Here is a 15851-nt window from a genome sequence, read left to right on the forward strand (position 1 = left end):
GTGGAGCCGATGATGCGGGGCCCCGTAAAAAGGCGAAGCTGGGGTTACAGCCACCTTGCCGCCTTGGAATTTGACTGGTCATTCCTCCCATCCTACATTCCCAACCCAAGTCGGAACCGCTCCCCACGTCGAGAAACTCCCACCTTCGCGAAACGATCAAGATGTGTGCCTCAGCGGTTCCAAACAAGTTCACCGAATACCAAGATAGCACGCTCACCTGAGCAAGTGGATTGGATTAATTAGGTGCCCCCGAAAAAGTTATAAATCCCCTCAACTATCCTTCTTTCTCGATACTCATACCATCCGAAGAGAACAATACATCCTCTTCAAAACTTCTTGCCTTTATTATAAATTTTCCCTTATCGGTCTTTCCACAATGGCCAGCGCAGACATCCAGCAGAATATCCCCTCGCACATCCGTGGAGTGCCCGGCTCAGTCAACATACCAGTAGCAAGCTTCCCAGTTCCCTCCAAGTGTGCCACATGTGAACCAGAACACGTTGCATCGACACTTGTTGAGGCTTTCAACCTTGCCTTGGCCAAACGTGACTTCAACGGCATCGCCAACTTATTCGGAGACAATGGCTTCTGGCGCGACCATCTAGCTCTGACCTGGCAGCTTCGAACAGTGCAAGGCCACGAAGCGATCGTGAAATTCCTTGAGAGATCTTCCGAGTCCAGGGACGGCCTGCGACTCAAGAAAATCTCTATTGACAGAAGCACCCCCGTTCGCGCCCCGAAAGTGTGGTCACTTGATGGAGCTGGCGAAGTTCAAGGTATCCAATTTTTCTTCAAGGCAGAGACATCCCATGGCTCTGCGACCGGAATCGCCCGCCTCGCGCTGCAGAACCACACGTGGAAAATATTCACCTTGTTCACTGGTCTTCAAGAGCTCAAGGGCCATGAGGAGCTTCTTGGACGTCGGAGGCCCAAGGGCGCAGAGCACGGTGGTAACCCGGATCGCAAGAATTGGGCCGAAAAAAGAGCCGACTCTGCTGCTTACACTGACGGTCGCGAGCCAAGTGTGCTGATTATCGGTAAGTTTCTATCTTTTCATCATTTTGAAGAACCCAGCTAATCCTTATTTCAAAGGCGGCGGACAGGGCGGTTTGACCGCAGCTGCGAGATTAAAGATGCTCGGAGTGGACTCCCTCATCATCGATAAAAACGAGTCCGTCGGGGATAACTGGCGACTCCGATACCGTCAGCTTGTCCTGCACGATCCCGTGTGGTACGATCACATGCCCTACATGGAGTTCCCAGCGACTTGGCCTATCTTCACCCCGAAGGATAAGCTGGCTGAATTCTTCGAGTGCTACGTCAAAATGCTCGAACTCAATGTTTGGACCACAACCACTATCACCAATTGCGAATGGAATGAGAAGACTGCCAACTGGACCGTGACCCTTTCTCGCAAACAGAAGGACGGTACCACTGAAGAGAGAGTGTTCCACCCGCGCCATATCATCCAAGCGACCGGTCATTCCGGAAAGATGAAGATGCCTGAAGTCCCCGGCGTGGACGGCTTCCAGGGTGACCTTCTTTGTCACTCCTCGCAATTCCCAGGTGCCAAGAGAAACAGCCAAGGCAAAAAGGCTATCGTTGTGGGCTCATGCAATTCCGCCCACGATATTGCACAAGATTATCAAGAGAGAGGCTACGATATCACTATGGTCCAGAGATCCACAACCTGCATTATCTCCTCAACTGCCATCACAAAGATCGGTCTGAAGGGCCTTTACGAAGAGGATGGTCCCGCATTGGCAGATGCCGATCTCCTTCTCCATGGCACTCCCACACCAGTTATGAAAGCGCTTCAGATCCATATCACTTCCCAAGAAGCAGAGCATGATAAGGAGCTTCTCGAGGGGCTTGAAAAGGCAGGATTCAAGGTTGATCGTGGTCCAAATGGCGGCGGACTCTTCGTCAAATATTTCCAGCGCGGTGGCGGCTACTATATCGACGTCGGAGCCTCCCAAATGATCGTGGATGGCAAGATCAAGGTGAAGCAAGGCCAGGAGATTGCTGAAATTCTGCCTCGAGGCCTCAAATTTGCCGATGGCACTGAGCTCGAAGCCGATGAGATTATCTTCGCTACTGGATACGACAATATGCGCTCGCAAACAAGGACGATGCTGGGCGACAAGGTCGCTGATAAGGTGTCTGATGTTTGGGGCTACAATAACGAAGGAGAAATTAGGACCATGTGGCAGAATAGTGGGCACCCAGGATTCTACTTCCATGGAGGCAATCTGGCGACTGCAAGATACTATTCTAAGATTCTGGCACTCCAGATCAAGGCTCTTGAGGAAGGTATCTATAACCATGGTGAATTCTAAGCGGACGGGTACGGATATATTGTTTCAACATCATCTACAATTTGTTTTTCCTCCAATGCTTGTTCTCTAACTATATCAAATTCATTTATCAACTCCAAGATTGACTTTTCCAATATTTGAATGTATCAGTACTCCGTACAGCAGGGTGTAATACCTTGGGCAGCGGGGCAGCGAAACCGAATCGCCGGTGCATCTCGGTTCTCGTACTAGGTGGGTCAGGACAATGAGATGAATCCACACCCGTGCAAAGGCATACGTATGTTTTTGCCTAACATGGAACGAAGCATTGCCCATAAGAAATGATCAACGAGCAAATAACCACTTCTGGCCCTGAAGACTTCCATGATCTGCATAGTTTGTTGGGATATCCGATTAACCAGCCACAATATTGGGAAAATAGAACCCAACAACCATACGAGATCCTGAAGGATCCACTTGTATGGGTCTTCCTGGGCAAATATTTTCCCCATATTGGTTGTCTGTCTACTGTATCATGTGAGATTGGTTTGCTGAATTTCTAGCAGACTGCTATATCCATGCATACTACGAGCTACAAACCCAATTCAGGTCTACTACCCATATCACTCAAATGAAGACCATGAAAGTATCGAACGACGCCAGGAACAGGTCTCTGCATCTGTGGTTGGACGGGGAACAGACGGACCCCATTGCTTTGCAGGAGAACAGTGGATCTATTAGACCTGTATCCTCCGATCTGCTCGGAGTTGCCGCCTGAAGGGTCCACGAGTATGTATGAAGTTTCAATATCCGTATCGTTTTGTTTCCTGAATCTCCTTATAATGGACATCTGCTCTCGCAGCAAAAGTCGCTCGCAATTGAACACCCTGGAGGACGCGGCCAGCTACGCACACGCTACGTAACCATCTAAACCTGTCTGTTCGCTCACATTCACTCCCCTAATATTCGGCATACTAACTAAAAGTCTTCGTTGAAGTTCAATTGAACGCTAGCTATGCCTTTCGAAACTCAGGAGCCCTGGAAAAGACAGTTCTACAGTGGTACCGAATGTCCCGAGCATGTAGTCATTCCATTGAAGGACTACAATGCGTACCGCCTCAATCCGGTGCACCGATGGGTGTACAATAAGCTGGAAATCGCAGAGAAGCAGGGACTGGCGTGTGCACCACATGGAATAGCTCCTGAGAAATTCCCTGTCTTCAGCAAGCCGATTTACAACATCAGGAATCTTGGAGCGGGAACCAGAATTCTTGAAGACATGGAAGACTACCGTGAGCACTGCTCGTCGGGACATATGTGGTCAGAGCTTCTTGAAGGTGACCACATCAGCACTGACGTGGCGGTTCTCAATGGCAAAGTAGTCTGGCTATCCCACACGCTGGGCATTCCCTCTGGCGGCGGCACCTTCGACAGATGGGAAGTCAATATCGCTGTACCACAGCAGGACGAGCGAACACTCGTGGATTTTATAGAGCTACACTTGCCAGACTACACAGGCATGCTCAACGCCGAGATGATTGGTGGAAAGATTATCGAGATGCACCTGCGCTTCACCAACCAATGGCCCGACCTCTATCCGCGCGGGTTTTTGGATGCCGTGGTTGGGTTGTATCAAGGGAAATGGTGTCCAACTGCCGAGATGGCGGTCAATGACACTCGAGGATTCAGCGTTGTCTTGTTTGGTACCCCGAAATCAGAGTCGTGGGTGAAGCCCGAGATGTCGCTAGTTGAGGCCCTCCGCTCTCGCCACTCTTTGTACAGCGTGCAGATGCCCTTCACTGAGGGCATTCCGGCTCGTCACCACTCTCACCCTCCAGGGGGTTATCAGCTTGCAACTTTCAATGGGCCCGATCTAATTCAGTGCCTGAAGGCGCGGGAGGACTTCAAGAAGTTATTTAGTGCTGTTAACAGTTGGTCTAGCATCACAGCAAGCCACGTCTAGGTCTATTCCATAGAGTACCACTTGGATGCATCAGCACATAGCGTCTGAGAAAATATGTTGTCGCAATACGTCACATCTCTACGATTAAGCCTCTGTAATCTGAATCCCGCTGTCCATTTCTAGCCAATGGATTTCAATAATCAATTTTGACCAACCCAATGGCCACGATGCGTTCCTCTCACGCCGTTGATTCTTGGAGTCAGAATTTTCATGATCTACTATAGATCGCTATCACATGCTTCATGTTTGCTTGCTTGCTCATTTGCAGAAACTCCAGCGATAAAAGCAAGCCATCTCCTACTTCTGTACTTGCTTATTCTTTCCGTCTCTATCTTACTCCCATCTTACTCTCATCTTACTCTTTCTCCACATCAACATCCACGTCATCAACCTACAGCGTCCACCCGGCACCATCGAACCGGCACCGTCCATCTCCCATTTTCGACATCGACACCGATTCCCCACCATCCATCTCCGCATCCAATCCTACGTACTTGCTTATGGACTATGGGTTCCCTCTCTGATATGTCGTCAGGCAGTCTGGGTCCTCCCGTATCGGAAGCGCAATTTGATGCCTACACAGCTGCCCGGCAGAAGATGTTCGCTAGGCTGCATAACTATCAATCGCTGAATGACGATGACGATACGGTCCACTTCCTGGGGTCATCTTACTCTCATTCTGAATTGAATTCACTCTTTCTTCAAGGGATAAACCTGGCATGTCACAAGAATAATACCAGTGTCACCTCCGACCTCGCCGAGTTTGTACAGTCTTTTGAATGGGAAAAAGTACTCTTCTTCCTGGCCTTACAGAATCAAGTGTCGAGGCAGCAACAATTCCCTAATAATAATGTAGCTTCTAGTTAGTTAGTGACTGTTCATTACTAACTATTACTAACTATGACTCATAATGCGAATTGACATGTAGTTAGTTAAAGGTCAATCGATTTATCACCAAACACTACGTGAAGAAGAATCATGTCGAGAGCAACCATGTCCACAATCACTCTGCACAGCTTCGCTGCCTCCCCGTTTGGCGAAAAGGTGCGCCTTATCCTAGGCTTGAAAGGTTTGGTATGGCAGTCAGTGGATGCGGAACTCATTCTACCAAAGCCTGGCCTCACAGCCTTGACAGGAGGATATCGAAAAACTCCAGTCCTGCAGATCGGCGCCGACATTTACTGCGATTCTCGGCTCATCGCGGAAGAGTTGGAAACGCGATATCCCATTCCCACCATCTTTCCTGGCAACTCCAAAGGACTGTGCTTGGCGTTGTCTAGTTGGAGTGACAGAGACTTGCATATTGCTAGCTCTGGACTTGTCATCGGAGTCAACAAATCAAAATTCCCACCTGATTTAATGGCCGATCGAGAGAAGTTTTTCGAAGGTTTCATGGACTTGCACCGTCTTGAAGAGGATGTGCCTCACCTCAAGACTCAATTACGCGCACATGCAAGTTTGATTGAGGAACAGCTTAGTGACAGCCGTTCGTTCTGGCTGGGTGAAGCGCCGAGTCTTGCTGATTTCCATGCTTACGTTGACATTTGGACGGCACGCGTTTACTTGGATTTTGCACAAGAACTGTTCAAAAATTTCCACAAGATGTCTCTATGGGAAGAGAGAGTACGGAAGATTGGCCACGGAAGCAACCGGGTCATTGATATTGCGGAAGCACACGAGTCGGCTCGTTGCAGCACACCTCTTCCCGGTCACGGCGTAGATTCCGAGGATGCACTTGGACTTTCGCGTGGGGATGATGTGATAGTTACGCCAGACGACTACGGACAGGGACATACCACTGGGCGCCTAGTGACTTTGACAACGCGAGAGGTTGCCCTTGTGCGTGATGATCCTCTTGTAGGACAGGTGGTCGTACACTTCCCTCGTATTGGGTTTCGCATCTCCCGTTCTTCGAAACCCTAGCTAGGGAGCCCTTCATTTATATTAGATCTGTACTTCTCCACACATAAGCACGATGGAAAGAGGCAAAGGGAGGTCTGTCAACCTGCATTCAGGCAGCCAAAGTCTTAATGCATCACTATTGTTTACATATCTCCAGTCTTTTATGTTGTGCTATTTGGAGGCTTTGGAAAAATCCCGGAACGATATTCATATGAGAGATGTCAAAGAAAAGGCAACTCAAAAGACAGCTAGACAGATGTCGTATCTTTCATACTAGTACAGATCTAGATCTAGATTCATGTCATACAACTCATTTCATATAGCTCATGCCATCTCAATCTGCTCATCTTCGGCACCCTTCTTCGTGACTGTCACATCATCAGAGGGAATAACATATGTCGCCCACTGACGAGCAGGAACCTTGTCCTGAAAGAGTCTCTCGATTTCCGCATTGCTGCGACCTGCAGTCTCACCAACACAGAACCACGAATATGCTAGCAAAGACGTGGTTGTTGCTCCGTAGACAAAACCGATCATCGGACCTAAATGACCCGTGTAGTACATATAGGGGCTGGTGAAGACCATAACCCAGAGCGTGAGGAAGAAGACGCCCATGGCGCACGCGGTGATCTTGTTTCTGTTGCGGCCAACGGACATTTCCGATGCAATAGTGTACGAGAGGGTCCCGATGGAGAAGTTGTAGAAGATGATGTTGATGTAGGCGAGAACAACGATGCCGATGCCGATGCCACGGCTGAAGGTTCCATCGGATGCTTTGGTGGTGCCGAGGCCGCCGACGGCAATTAGGGAGATGAACATACCCCCTGAGCAGACGAGGAGGTTCGTGCGGCGGTTGATCTTGTTTCCGAGAACGACTGCTAGGCCGACGGTAATGATTTGTAGGACATAGATGATGGTGTTGATGGTGAAAGGATCTGAAACACCGATGGACTGGGCGAACACAACGCCATAGGTGTACCAGAATTGAATACCATTAATCTGCTGCACGAACATGACGCCACAGGCGTAGAAGAGCTTGCGGCGCTCAATGGGATCCATGATGAGTGAGACCCAGGTAGCGTCCTTGGCCATTTCACGCTCCATCTGAACTTGGTCTTCGATAGCTTGTATGTCCGCTGAGGGATCATAGTCGCGGCAGCTGTGGTTGATTCGGCGGAGAGCTTTGATGGCTTTCTCACGCTTGCCTTTGTACATGTACCACACTGGACTCTCAGGTGTGAAAGGAAGGCACAGAAGCAAGATACCGGGAAGAACAACCAGCAGGCACATGGGAATGCGATAAGATTGAGAACTGGAAATGCTCTGGGTGCCTTGGTTGACACAGGCTCCGACTAACTGCGAGATAGACTGCATGAACTGGAAGCACATGAGGGCCGGACCTCTGATGGCAGACGGCGCCACCTCTCCAATGTACATCAGGCAAGTAGCGGTGAACTGTCCAATACCTAGACCAATCAACACACGACTGACATAGAAGACTGAGTCAGAGCCAAATGAGCACACTTGCACGATGGCTCCAACAATGATACAAAGAGAAGCCGACAGGAATACAGCACGCCTGCCGAAGAAGTCATTGATGGGAGCGGCGCCAATAGCTCCAACTAACTCTCCGACATAGATGATGCTAGCAGACACCGAGAGGAACGATGTCCCAAGAGAGTATGACCCATCTGCATTTCTCTCCCCGTAGTCCTTGGCAAACCATGTCATACCCTGAATCCCAGTATAGTAGATCGTATCGTAACCGTAGCAGAGAGCACCGATGGCAGCCACCATACAGTAAGCGATGGCCCGCCGATTCGACTTCCAGTCGATCTTGAGATCAAGACCTGCCATGTTCGAAGATGTACGTTTTTGAGGTAAAAAACAGTAAACTCAATAGACTTAGAAGCCCACAGAGGAAAAAGAGAATTTCAGAAGAATCGAACCAACCGGTTTGCAGGGGAACGATCGTATATATACCTTTTTTTATAGAGGAAAAGTTCAATTATTGCCAGACCAAACCAAGAACCCGGAGGCCCGCATGTCGGGGTAAACTCCATGGGGTATGCGGGCCATAGCCGAGTATTTTCGAAGTCTCCATCTAATAGGACCCCTGGGGCCCCCCTTCCCCCCGGCTGATATGTAGACCAAGACATATTTTATAGTGTGGGTCTCCGCGTTATTCACGCACTCACAGGAGCTTTTTACATGAAGAGTTTTACCCCAGACACTTTGAAGAAAGAGGCAGCTTCACTATTTGTAGATGTCTTCGAGCAAAGATCTCATGTTGGAAGAGGGCAGATCGGGCTATAAGCCGACAAGATAGCAGCAGAATTTCGGCAAGTGGTCGCCGCCAAGCGGAATCCCGAAACGGGGATGTCGCCGAAATTTGACGATAATTTCGCCATGCGGCCAGTCAAAGTTTCAAGATTTCAAAAAACTACCGCGGCACAAGCCTTTGTCGAGGAAACTGGAGTAATCGGGGTAATCGGTAACCTTGAAAGAGAAGGGCTACCGACAATCTTTATCTAGCGATATAATCCGCTAGACTAATTTAGGTAAGTCTGCCGCTGGCCGCAATTCTAGAGGAGCTTATGAAGATTAATATGGTACTCTTGATACATATCACATGACCTGGAGCCAGTTGAAAATTGCGGCCAGCGGCAGGTGTACCTAAATTAGTTTAGCGGGGACTGTGAAGATTGTCGGTAGCTCTTCCCTTTCGGGATTTCTAGGCGGGTCTTTCCATACTCCAACATCCGGGGTGGACTATAGATTCGCTTGCAATAGCCATAAAACCATTTCTATCGGATTATACCGGGTCAGAGAAACTGTGATTTTATCTTTATATTGGCTCTATCGGCAACACTCCGGTATTTCTTTGGCCAAGGTTTCGTGAGTCAAGATTTTAGCACGAGAGGACTACCGAAACTTGGCCAAACGACAAATCGGGAATAACACGGCTCAGCTAGAATCCCGTGAATCCAATAGTGCAAATTCGGGAAAGAGAGGCATTCAATGTAGCCGATAACTAACAAGGATGTACTGCTACTCTCATAATTAGCCTCTAAATAAAACATGATAGCAAGCCCATCATGCAAAGAATTTCGAAGTCAGAGGAAGCACACAATAGAAACTAGAAGGGGCCCTTTTCACATGCATCTCAGCTACCTCCGTTAACGTATCACGTAGGGCTTGTCACGATTGGCACTTGCGAAACTCGTACTTTCCCGTTCGGGATTGTACCGTTGGTCGTTCCTTCCTGTTCGAGGGAACTCGTTTGCGCAGACAGTCGTACCTTCCTTCTGGGATAAACGAGGATAGGGCTTTGCCCCCGAAGGGGTATAAAGACCCCATTGTTGTTTAACGTTTGTTTTCTTTTCTTTCCTTCTCCATACTTGATATTCGATGAGCAATGCACTTCTTTTGTTAGAAATAACCTGGCACGTAACAGGGCTTGGCCAATTGTATTCAGATGCATGGTATCCAACCCCAACTCCAAGTATGAAAAGATAATAAGGGGATATATCCACATCAGGAATGGATGGAATAAGTCAATGAATGTCTAGACCGAAAGATCTGCGTAAGGGAGCCAACTTCATCTACAGTCAATTTGTGCGGCGGTGTTTATTTGTCAGTGAGAATCTACTTCATACCCCATATGACGTGACATATTCCAACGTATGAACCTATAGCCATTGCCGTTAAGGCCAACGCATCAAGAGTGTCGAGTGAATACCAAGCCCTCAAAGGTTTCAGCGGGAATATCAAACTCCTTCCGTTCTAAGTCCGACTAAGTGCCTGCGCGTGGCACCCCAGAAGACCTCCACTTGCCAAGAATAAAACCTGGTTAGTCTGGACGTGTAGCTTCTTCTGCGAGTTACATTAACTAGCGAGAAAATCGGTGTCGGCATAGGAATTACTCGATTCGGAACCTATACGGGGTTTGATATGGAGTGGAGCCTTGCCCTCACAACGACTCTACATGTATATCTTCCAATGGACAGGGGTTAATGCTCAGCATTTACTATTGTCGAATAAAATTGTAAGAAAGACCTGTACTCAAAGCTGCCATGCCTGTTGCAGACCTAGGTTATGTGGGCCGAATACAGCAGATGACTCCGAGTGCCAGTGTACTTAGAAACCCAATGATTGTTGGCATTCTGCAAAACAATTAGTAGGTTTACAATCTAGACATAGCCATATCCTAAGCATGGTGTTTGAGAAGGAAAAGGCTTAAAGAATGAGAGTTGTTAGACAAAAGAGCCTGTGTCCTTCTCTTTAGGCCGTTCTTAAAAACCGAAGTTCGACGGTTGATAGATCTAACTGAATTAGCAGAAGCCCTAGGGGTCCACTACTGCTAACTGTTCAAGAATTGCTGCGAAGGAAAATATGATGCTGGAGACAAAAATGGAAAAAAGGGGTATTTTACTCAGCCACCCTCCGTATTCAAAATGAGCCGAATGACTCCAAAAAGTTTAGAGGAGACATCCATATTCCCGAATCAAGAGAAAATGCGGTTGGGACATTAGACTATGAACAATTCCCATAATTCAAGCAGCACCAGAGGACACTGAGAATCATTAGTGTTGCTCGACACCAATATTCCTTTCTATATACACGTCTCAGTCAATGACACTTTTCTCGTCAGCCCAGCTAGGCTGAATAGACCGGCAAACAGCCTCATAATCCTGGAAGCGCTGGGTATCCTCCACCAGCCCAGGCGTTGTCCAGAACATAGCCCAGTTACTATCAGCCAGCTTCCAAGTACCCGAAGACCGCTCGAAGTACCATTTATTAACCGGGTTGTCCATGCGACTACGCCAGCAGACTCCATTGGGGAAACATGTGCGCACCATCGCGTTGAACACAATGTCGGCGACACCCCCCGCGCCTTGGCTGCGCTTGAGCACGGCGAATTTATCCAAATAGGGCACCATGCGCGCGGCACTGGCTTCGCTTCCGTCGTCTGGTACGCCCGGCGGCGTTTCCCAGGTCAGGATTGCGCCGCCTTCGTACTCACCGGCGACGATGATACCGGCGATACGGCTGTTCACTCGGTCGAGGTAGTTTTGGACGTTGAGTTTGCGGTCAAAGGAGTCTTCGATTAGGGTGACTAGACGGGGGAGATCAATAGAAGGGTCGTTCAATCCCAGTCGCGGTTGGATCTGGGCTGTCCAGGGGTGTGTGTAGGGGTTTGGGAGGATTGTGAGAGGCATTCCACGTTTCACAAAGGTCGTGTGGGAGCTAACTGGGTTAAATGGGCTGGATCCGCCATTGGAAGCACCGCGTCGACCTGGGGGTAGGGAGGATGATAGTAGAGGCTTGTCGGTGAGGAGGTGGTGGATTAATGGGTTGCGCTGTCGACGGGTTCCAACCGCTGACGGGTCTGAAGCGGCCTCTTTTGGTGAACGCGCTGAGTAAGAAACTTCTTGTGGGGAGGTAATGATGCCTGAAGAGGCGGACGGTAGCATGGCTAATGCTTGTTGGGTTAATCTGAGATTCTCCAAATGGCCATCTAGCACCTCCTCCATCGCCTCGGCAGCTGGTGATTGAGCGGGTGCGGTAGGTGGCATAGGCGAGACAACCTCGCGATTGACGAATTTTGAGAACGGGTTACTCTCCAAGACTGGGTAAGTGGCTTCCGTAGTTACCTGTTTCGAGGGATCTTTGTGGCCAGAAATAGAGTTTCGTGCCTGGGAAAGCTCATCTTCAATTTGATCAAACTCTTGCTCCATGTTGATGAAGACGTGCGATGATTGAGGGCCCTTGAAAGCTGGGATGCCCCCAAGCGCATCGAGAACAATGACACGGTCCAGAGAGACCTCCCTTTGTAGAGTATTGATTCTCTCGGCAGTTACTGCTGGATCTTCGTCCGGGTCTGGATTTGTTGACAGTCCCGCAAATTCTTTCGTCAGTGCAAGGGTAGCATCATCAGCTGAAACTGTCACGGCTCGTGGGTTTTCCTCCGTATAGGCAATGGGCGGAACAAGTACGACATGGCCATCCCGAAGGACGCTCAAGAGCATTTTTCGCGACAACACCGTGGGTTGACCAGATCCCCGCTCGGATATAGATAACGCCGAGTCTAGTCTGAAAGATTTTGAGTCCGGCTGCTCATCGATTGCCCCCGATATCCGATTTGCCTGTTCAATGGATATTTGTCGCCCGGCAGGGCCGCCCATCTTCCCGGGGTCGACAACTACACAGCATGCCATGCCCAGGCGGACGAGCTGCGAGAGGGTCTTCGCCACTCCCTTAATGACAGAATCATCGAGCAATTGTGGAGTGGTGATTTTGATCAGGGCCAAGTGCAGCCTTTCAGGTATAACCTGCGCGCGCGGAGTAGGAGTTGTATCTTGCCGGAAGACAGGGCTATCGTACACCGCCCTAGAAGCACCGTAGAATGAGCCCAAATTGACACCGGAGGGCAGAGATCCTGGTATCGGCTCCTTCGGAGGCTCGGTAGATTCTTGGCTCGATTTGGCGGGGCTGGCCTTTAGCCGAGCTAAGTACGACCTAGCTTCACGCTTAGTCGATGCGGAGCTCAGGAGGCTAAGAAAGAATTCCTAAGCCGAACATGCCGCTGTTAGCATATGAACAGAAAGAAAAGAAGAATAGTAATATGCCACCTACCCGATCAAGCAATTTCTCCTTTGCGCGGTGGCCGAGGCGATCTTGGCTTTCGCTGCTACCCGAGAACTCGGCGAATTGCTGGGCTCGGACATTCAGCGCCTGTGCCGGTCGCGCCGTAATGGGGTCACTAGGACGAACGAGATGTTGCTGCAGACTTCTAGTCAATAAATGCTTAGCATTGGCGGGGTATACCGGTTTTAATTACCTTCACCAGTGAGGACTTGGCCGTTCGAGACCAGTTGAACGTTCGGGAGGTCATTGTTGGGTGTATATAGTTGACGCCAATGCAAGAGCATCGGAGAAACAACCTCACCACAAATCAACAGTAAACATATAATATAGGGGAACGAGTCAAGATCAAACAAATCTTTCTGAGGGAAAAGAAAATAATATGACGCATCCTCGGCTAGGTATAGCTCACCGCCTGTGGATACCGAGATTGATAAGAAAGGCTGTCCACTTCTGTCCACTTCAGGGCTATAAATTGTACATGTCTGTTCTGTACACTCCATACAAGGATATTAGTGGACTAGGACTTAACGGAATTAGACTGCGTTTTAAATGCAGCTACCTATCCTGGTACAGAGTGTATAAGAAAATCTACCCACTTTCGAGAAATATATAATCAACCATAACAGCTGGTGGTTATAAATAGCAAAATGATGTTACATGTTGTACATACAGTCCAACCCTTCTTAGGTTTAGGTCTCTTCAAGCATAAAATAAACACAAAGATCAAAGAAAGGAATTGAACTTTTTTATACTGCCTAACAATAAATTTAGAAAGAAATACAACCTATTCGAATCACCCACGTCATTTTCGGGACCAAAATGCTCGCTGATTTCGTATAGTACTTTTGATATAGCTAGCACTAGAGTCCACCGGTGTACTATCCACTCCTCTATGACCTACATATACCCTAAAGGGAACCTTGGAAGTATAGTCAGGGTCAAGGGTTCTAGAAGCCAGTAGCCCGTTTTATACGTGTAGACCGCTTTGGGCAAAATGTAACAGTACGAGGGGGATACATCGTAATCTATGGCGAATCCGGCCTGGAACGGGGTACTGAAAGGTTCCTATACTTTAGCGGTTGAACCTCCCCCGCCACTGCAAAAGTTGCTCATCCTCGTCATCTAAAAAAAAGAATACCTGCTTGAAACACGCCTCTGAACCACCGAAGACTCATCAAATATTGTCAAATATCAAATCCAAGTAAGTGCGCCCGCTCCTCTCTCCTCCCCCTCTTCAAATCCAACCCCGGTCGCAACACCCCTCCTTGCAATACAGCGCAAATCCCTATGAATTGCCCAACATCCCCTAAGGATTGCTCGGAATCACTAGGAACAATAGCTGTCAATTTACTGTGGTAATTGGCACTGTCTGTTTCGACTATTGGTCCTATTTACCTGCTTGAGATTGATCCCCACCATTTTAGATTTACAGCCCTCGTACGCCACCACGCCGCTTACCCTTCCTGCAATCCAATTGATCGTGGCACCCTAGCCTGGTCTCACCGTCGGAAATTTTGATCCCAACCGCCTCGACCCTCGATACCCCAGTCAAGTTCTTTATCCTCACTATGTCCGATCAGAGCGAATACCTCTCCGACTCCATGTCCGGCCAGGACAACGGGCTCAGGCCGTTGTCTAATGCGGACGACTTGTCTCTCGGAAACCCTAACAGCGATTTGGCTCGTATCATGAGCCGTGCTGGCATTCAATTAGCCAATGGATTTCCAGTCGATGACGACGAGGACGACGACGAGGACGAGCTGGATGAGGACTATTCTGCCGTTGATCAGGATGACGACGCAAACGATTTCCCATACTGGTTCCGCCGCCCACCCTCCCACAACCGCACAAAGCTGGATGAGCTGCATCCTTTTGTTCAATTGCTCTCCATATCTAATGTGGAAGATTGTGTGAAAGTGGAGGAAGCTTTCCCCGAGCAGGAGCGTTGCTCTCCCGATAAGGTATGGCTACCCGGATTCAATTACACCATAGAGCATCAATTCAACATTCAAATCATCTCACTTGATATGAATTGATGCGACTTCAGACGGATGGAGACTTCATTGCTAATAATTTCATAGTTCCGCTACCGTCTCAGCAGATGCCCCGAGCTCAGCCTGGGCCTCTTCACTCTTCCTTTGCTCGCAGAAGGAGAAACAAAACCTCGCCCAACGCTCGTCGGACACATCATTGCCACTCGCACTTCAGAGCCCATTGTGACAGATCGGTCGATGCAACTTCCGACCAACTGGAAAAACGAGCGTTGGTCCATTGAGGACGGACAAGCTGTTGGTCACGAAGAAGGCGGTCGCACTATTGCCATTCATTCGCTTGCTGTGGACCCAAAGCATCAGGGCAAGCAGGTCGGAAGCACATTGATGAAGTCATATATCCACCGTATTAGAGAGGCCCAGATTGCTGATCGCATCGCGATCATTGTACACGATCACCTGATCCCCTTCTACGAGTCATTTGGCTTCGAGTCCCATGGCCCTAGCAAGTGCCAGTTCGGTGGGGGTAATTGGGTCGATATGGTATGTTCTCTTTTTAACTGTCAGCAAATATATACTGACCCTAAATAGATCTTGGAGTTTGGCCCCGAGCCTCTTGAGGAGTAGGAAGTTTTTCGTGTCGTTTTTTTTAACCCTCTTTATTTACCCTCTTCTTTTTCTATCTTTTCGGCTTGGGGCATGTTAACCACTGACGGGTTCAACCCGTTCTTATTACACACATCCATGTTTTTGTCTCATCTCAAGGGTTTATCCTAGACGGGCTTTCACAAGAAAAGCAACGGAGTTTCTTTGGGCGGGATTACTTTTATGAATCTGGGCAGAAACGGCTTGGGCTTCCCGAATCGGTCACAAGGGCATGTGTACCATAGTTGACGACAATGCTATTATGAGGATGATTGTTTGATTCCGGCCAGAGATAGTTATCAACTTCCAAATATCCTATATATAAATCCTCGAGGCATGAAATCGAGCCCTCGATCATTTTGTTCCATATTGTATCACGTGACTCGGCTATATCCCGGTTCG

General features: G+C 48.7%; 6 protein-coding genes across 6 annotated transcripts; 4 read left to right on the forward strand and 2 right to left on the reverse strand.

The window, feature by feature from the left end:
- Positions 1-376: 376 nt before the first annotated feature.
- Positions 377-2339, forward strand: LCP9604111_1383 (uncharacterized protein; the record flags this gene model as incomplete). The annotated part of the gene is made up of 2 exons (XM_039077550.1): positions 377-1037; positions 1093-2339. 2 exons carry the CDS (start codon positions 377-379, stop codon positions 2337-2339), a joined length of 1908 nt encoding a protein of 635 aa, XP_038933931.1.
- Positions 2340-3312: 973 nt separating this feature from the next.
- Positions 3313-4260, forward strand: LCP9604111_1384 (uncharacterized protein; the record flags this gene model as incomplete). Its single annotated transcript, XM_039077561.1, has 1 exon — positions 3313-4260. The coding sequence occupies one exon, from the start codon at positions 3313-3315 to the stop codon at positions 4258-4260; it is 948 nt and encodes a 315-aa protein (XP_038933932.1).
- Positions 4261-5253: 993 nt separating this feature from the next.
- Positions 5254-6183, forward strand: LCP9604111_1385 (glutathione S-transferase family protein; the record flags this gene model as incomplete). The annotated part of the gene is made up of 1 exon (XM_039077572.1): positions 5254-6183. The coding sequence occupies one exon, from the start codon at positions 5254-5256 to the stop codon at positions 6181-6183; it is 930 nt and encodes a 309-aa protein (XP_038933933.1).
- A 303-nt stretch (positions 6184-6486) lies between these two features.
- On the reverse strand, positions 6487-8019 carry LCP9604111_1386 (uncharacterized protein; the record flags this gene model as incomplete). The annotated part of the gene is made up of 1 exon (XM_039077583.1): positions 6487-8019. One exon carries the CDS (start codon positions 8017-8019, stop codon positions 6487-6489), a length of 1533 nt encoding a protein of 510 aa, XP_038933934.1.
- A 2771-nt stretch (positions 8020-10790) lies between these two features.
- Positions 10791-13060, reverse strand: arg2 (acetyl-CoA:L-glutamate N-acetyltransferase; the record flags this gene model as incomplete). Its single annotated transcript, XM_039077594.1, has 3 exons — positions 10791-12734; positions 12802-12948; positions 13007-13060. The coding sequence occupies 3 exons, from the start codon at positions 13058-13060 to the stop codon at positions 10791-10793; spliced, it is 2145 nt and encodes a 714-aa protein (XP_038933935.1).
- Positions 13061-14381: 1321 nt separating this feature from the next.
- LCP9604111_1388 (polyamine acetyltransferase) lies at positions 14382-15431 on the forward strand (the record flags this gene model as incomplete). Its single annotated transcript, XM_039077605.1, has 3 exons — positions 14382-14774; positions 14895-15347; positions 15396-15431. 3 exons carry the CDS (start codon positions 14382-14384, stop codon positions 15429-15431), a joined length of 882 nt encoding a protein of 293 aa, XP_038933936.1.
- Between the last annotated feature and the right edge of the window lie 420 nt (positions 15432-15851).

The sequence above is a fragment of the Penicillium roqueforti genome, assembly GCF_015533775.1.
Source record: "Penicillium roqueforti strain LCP96 04111 chromosome Unknown scaffold_01, whole genome shotgun sequence".
In the NCBI taxonomy this organism is placed as follows: domain Eukaryota; kingdom Fungi; phylum Ascomycota; class Eurotiomycetes; order Eurotiales; family Aspergillaceae; genus Penicillium; species Penicillium roqueforti.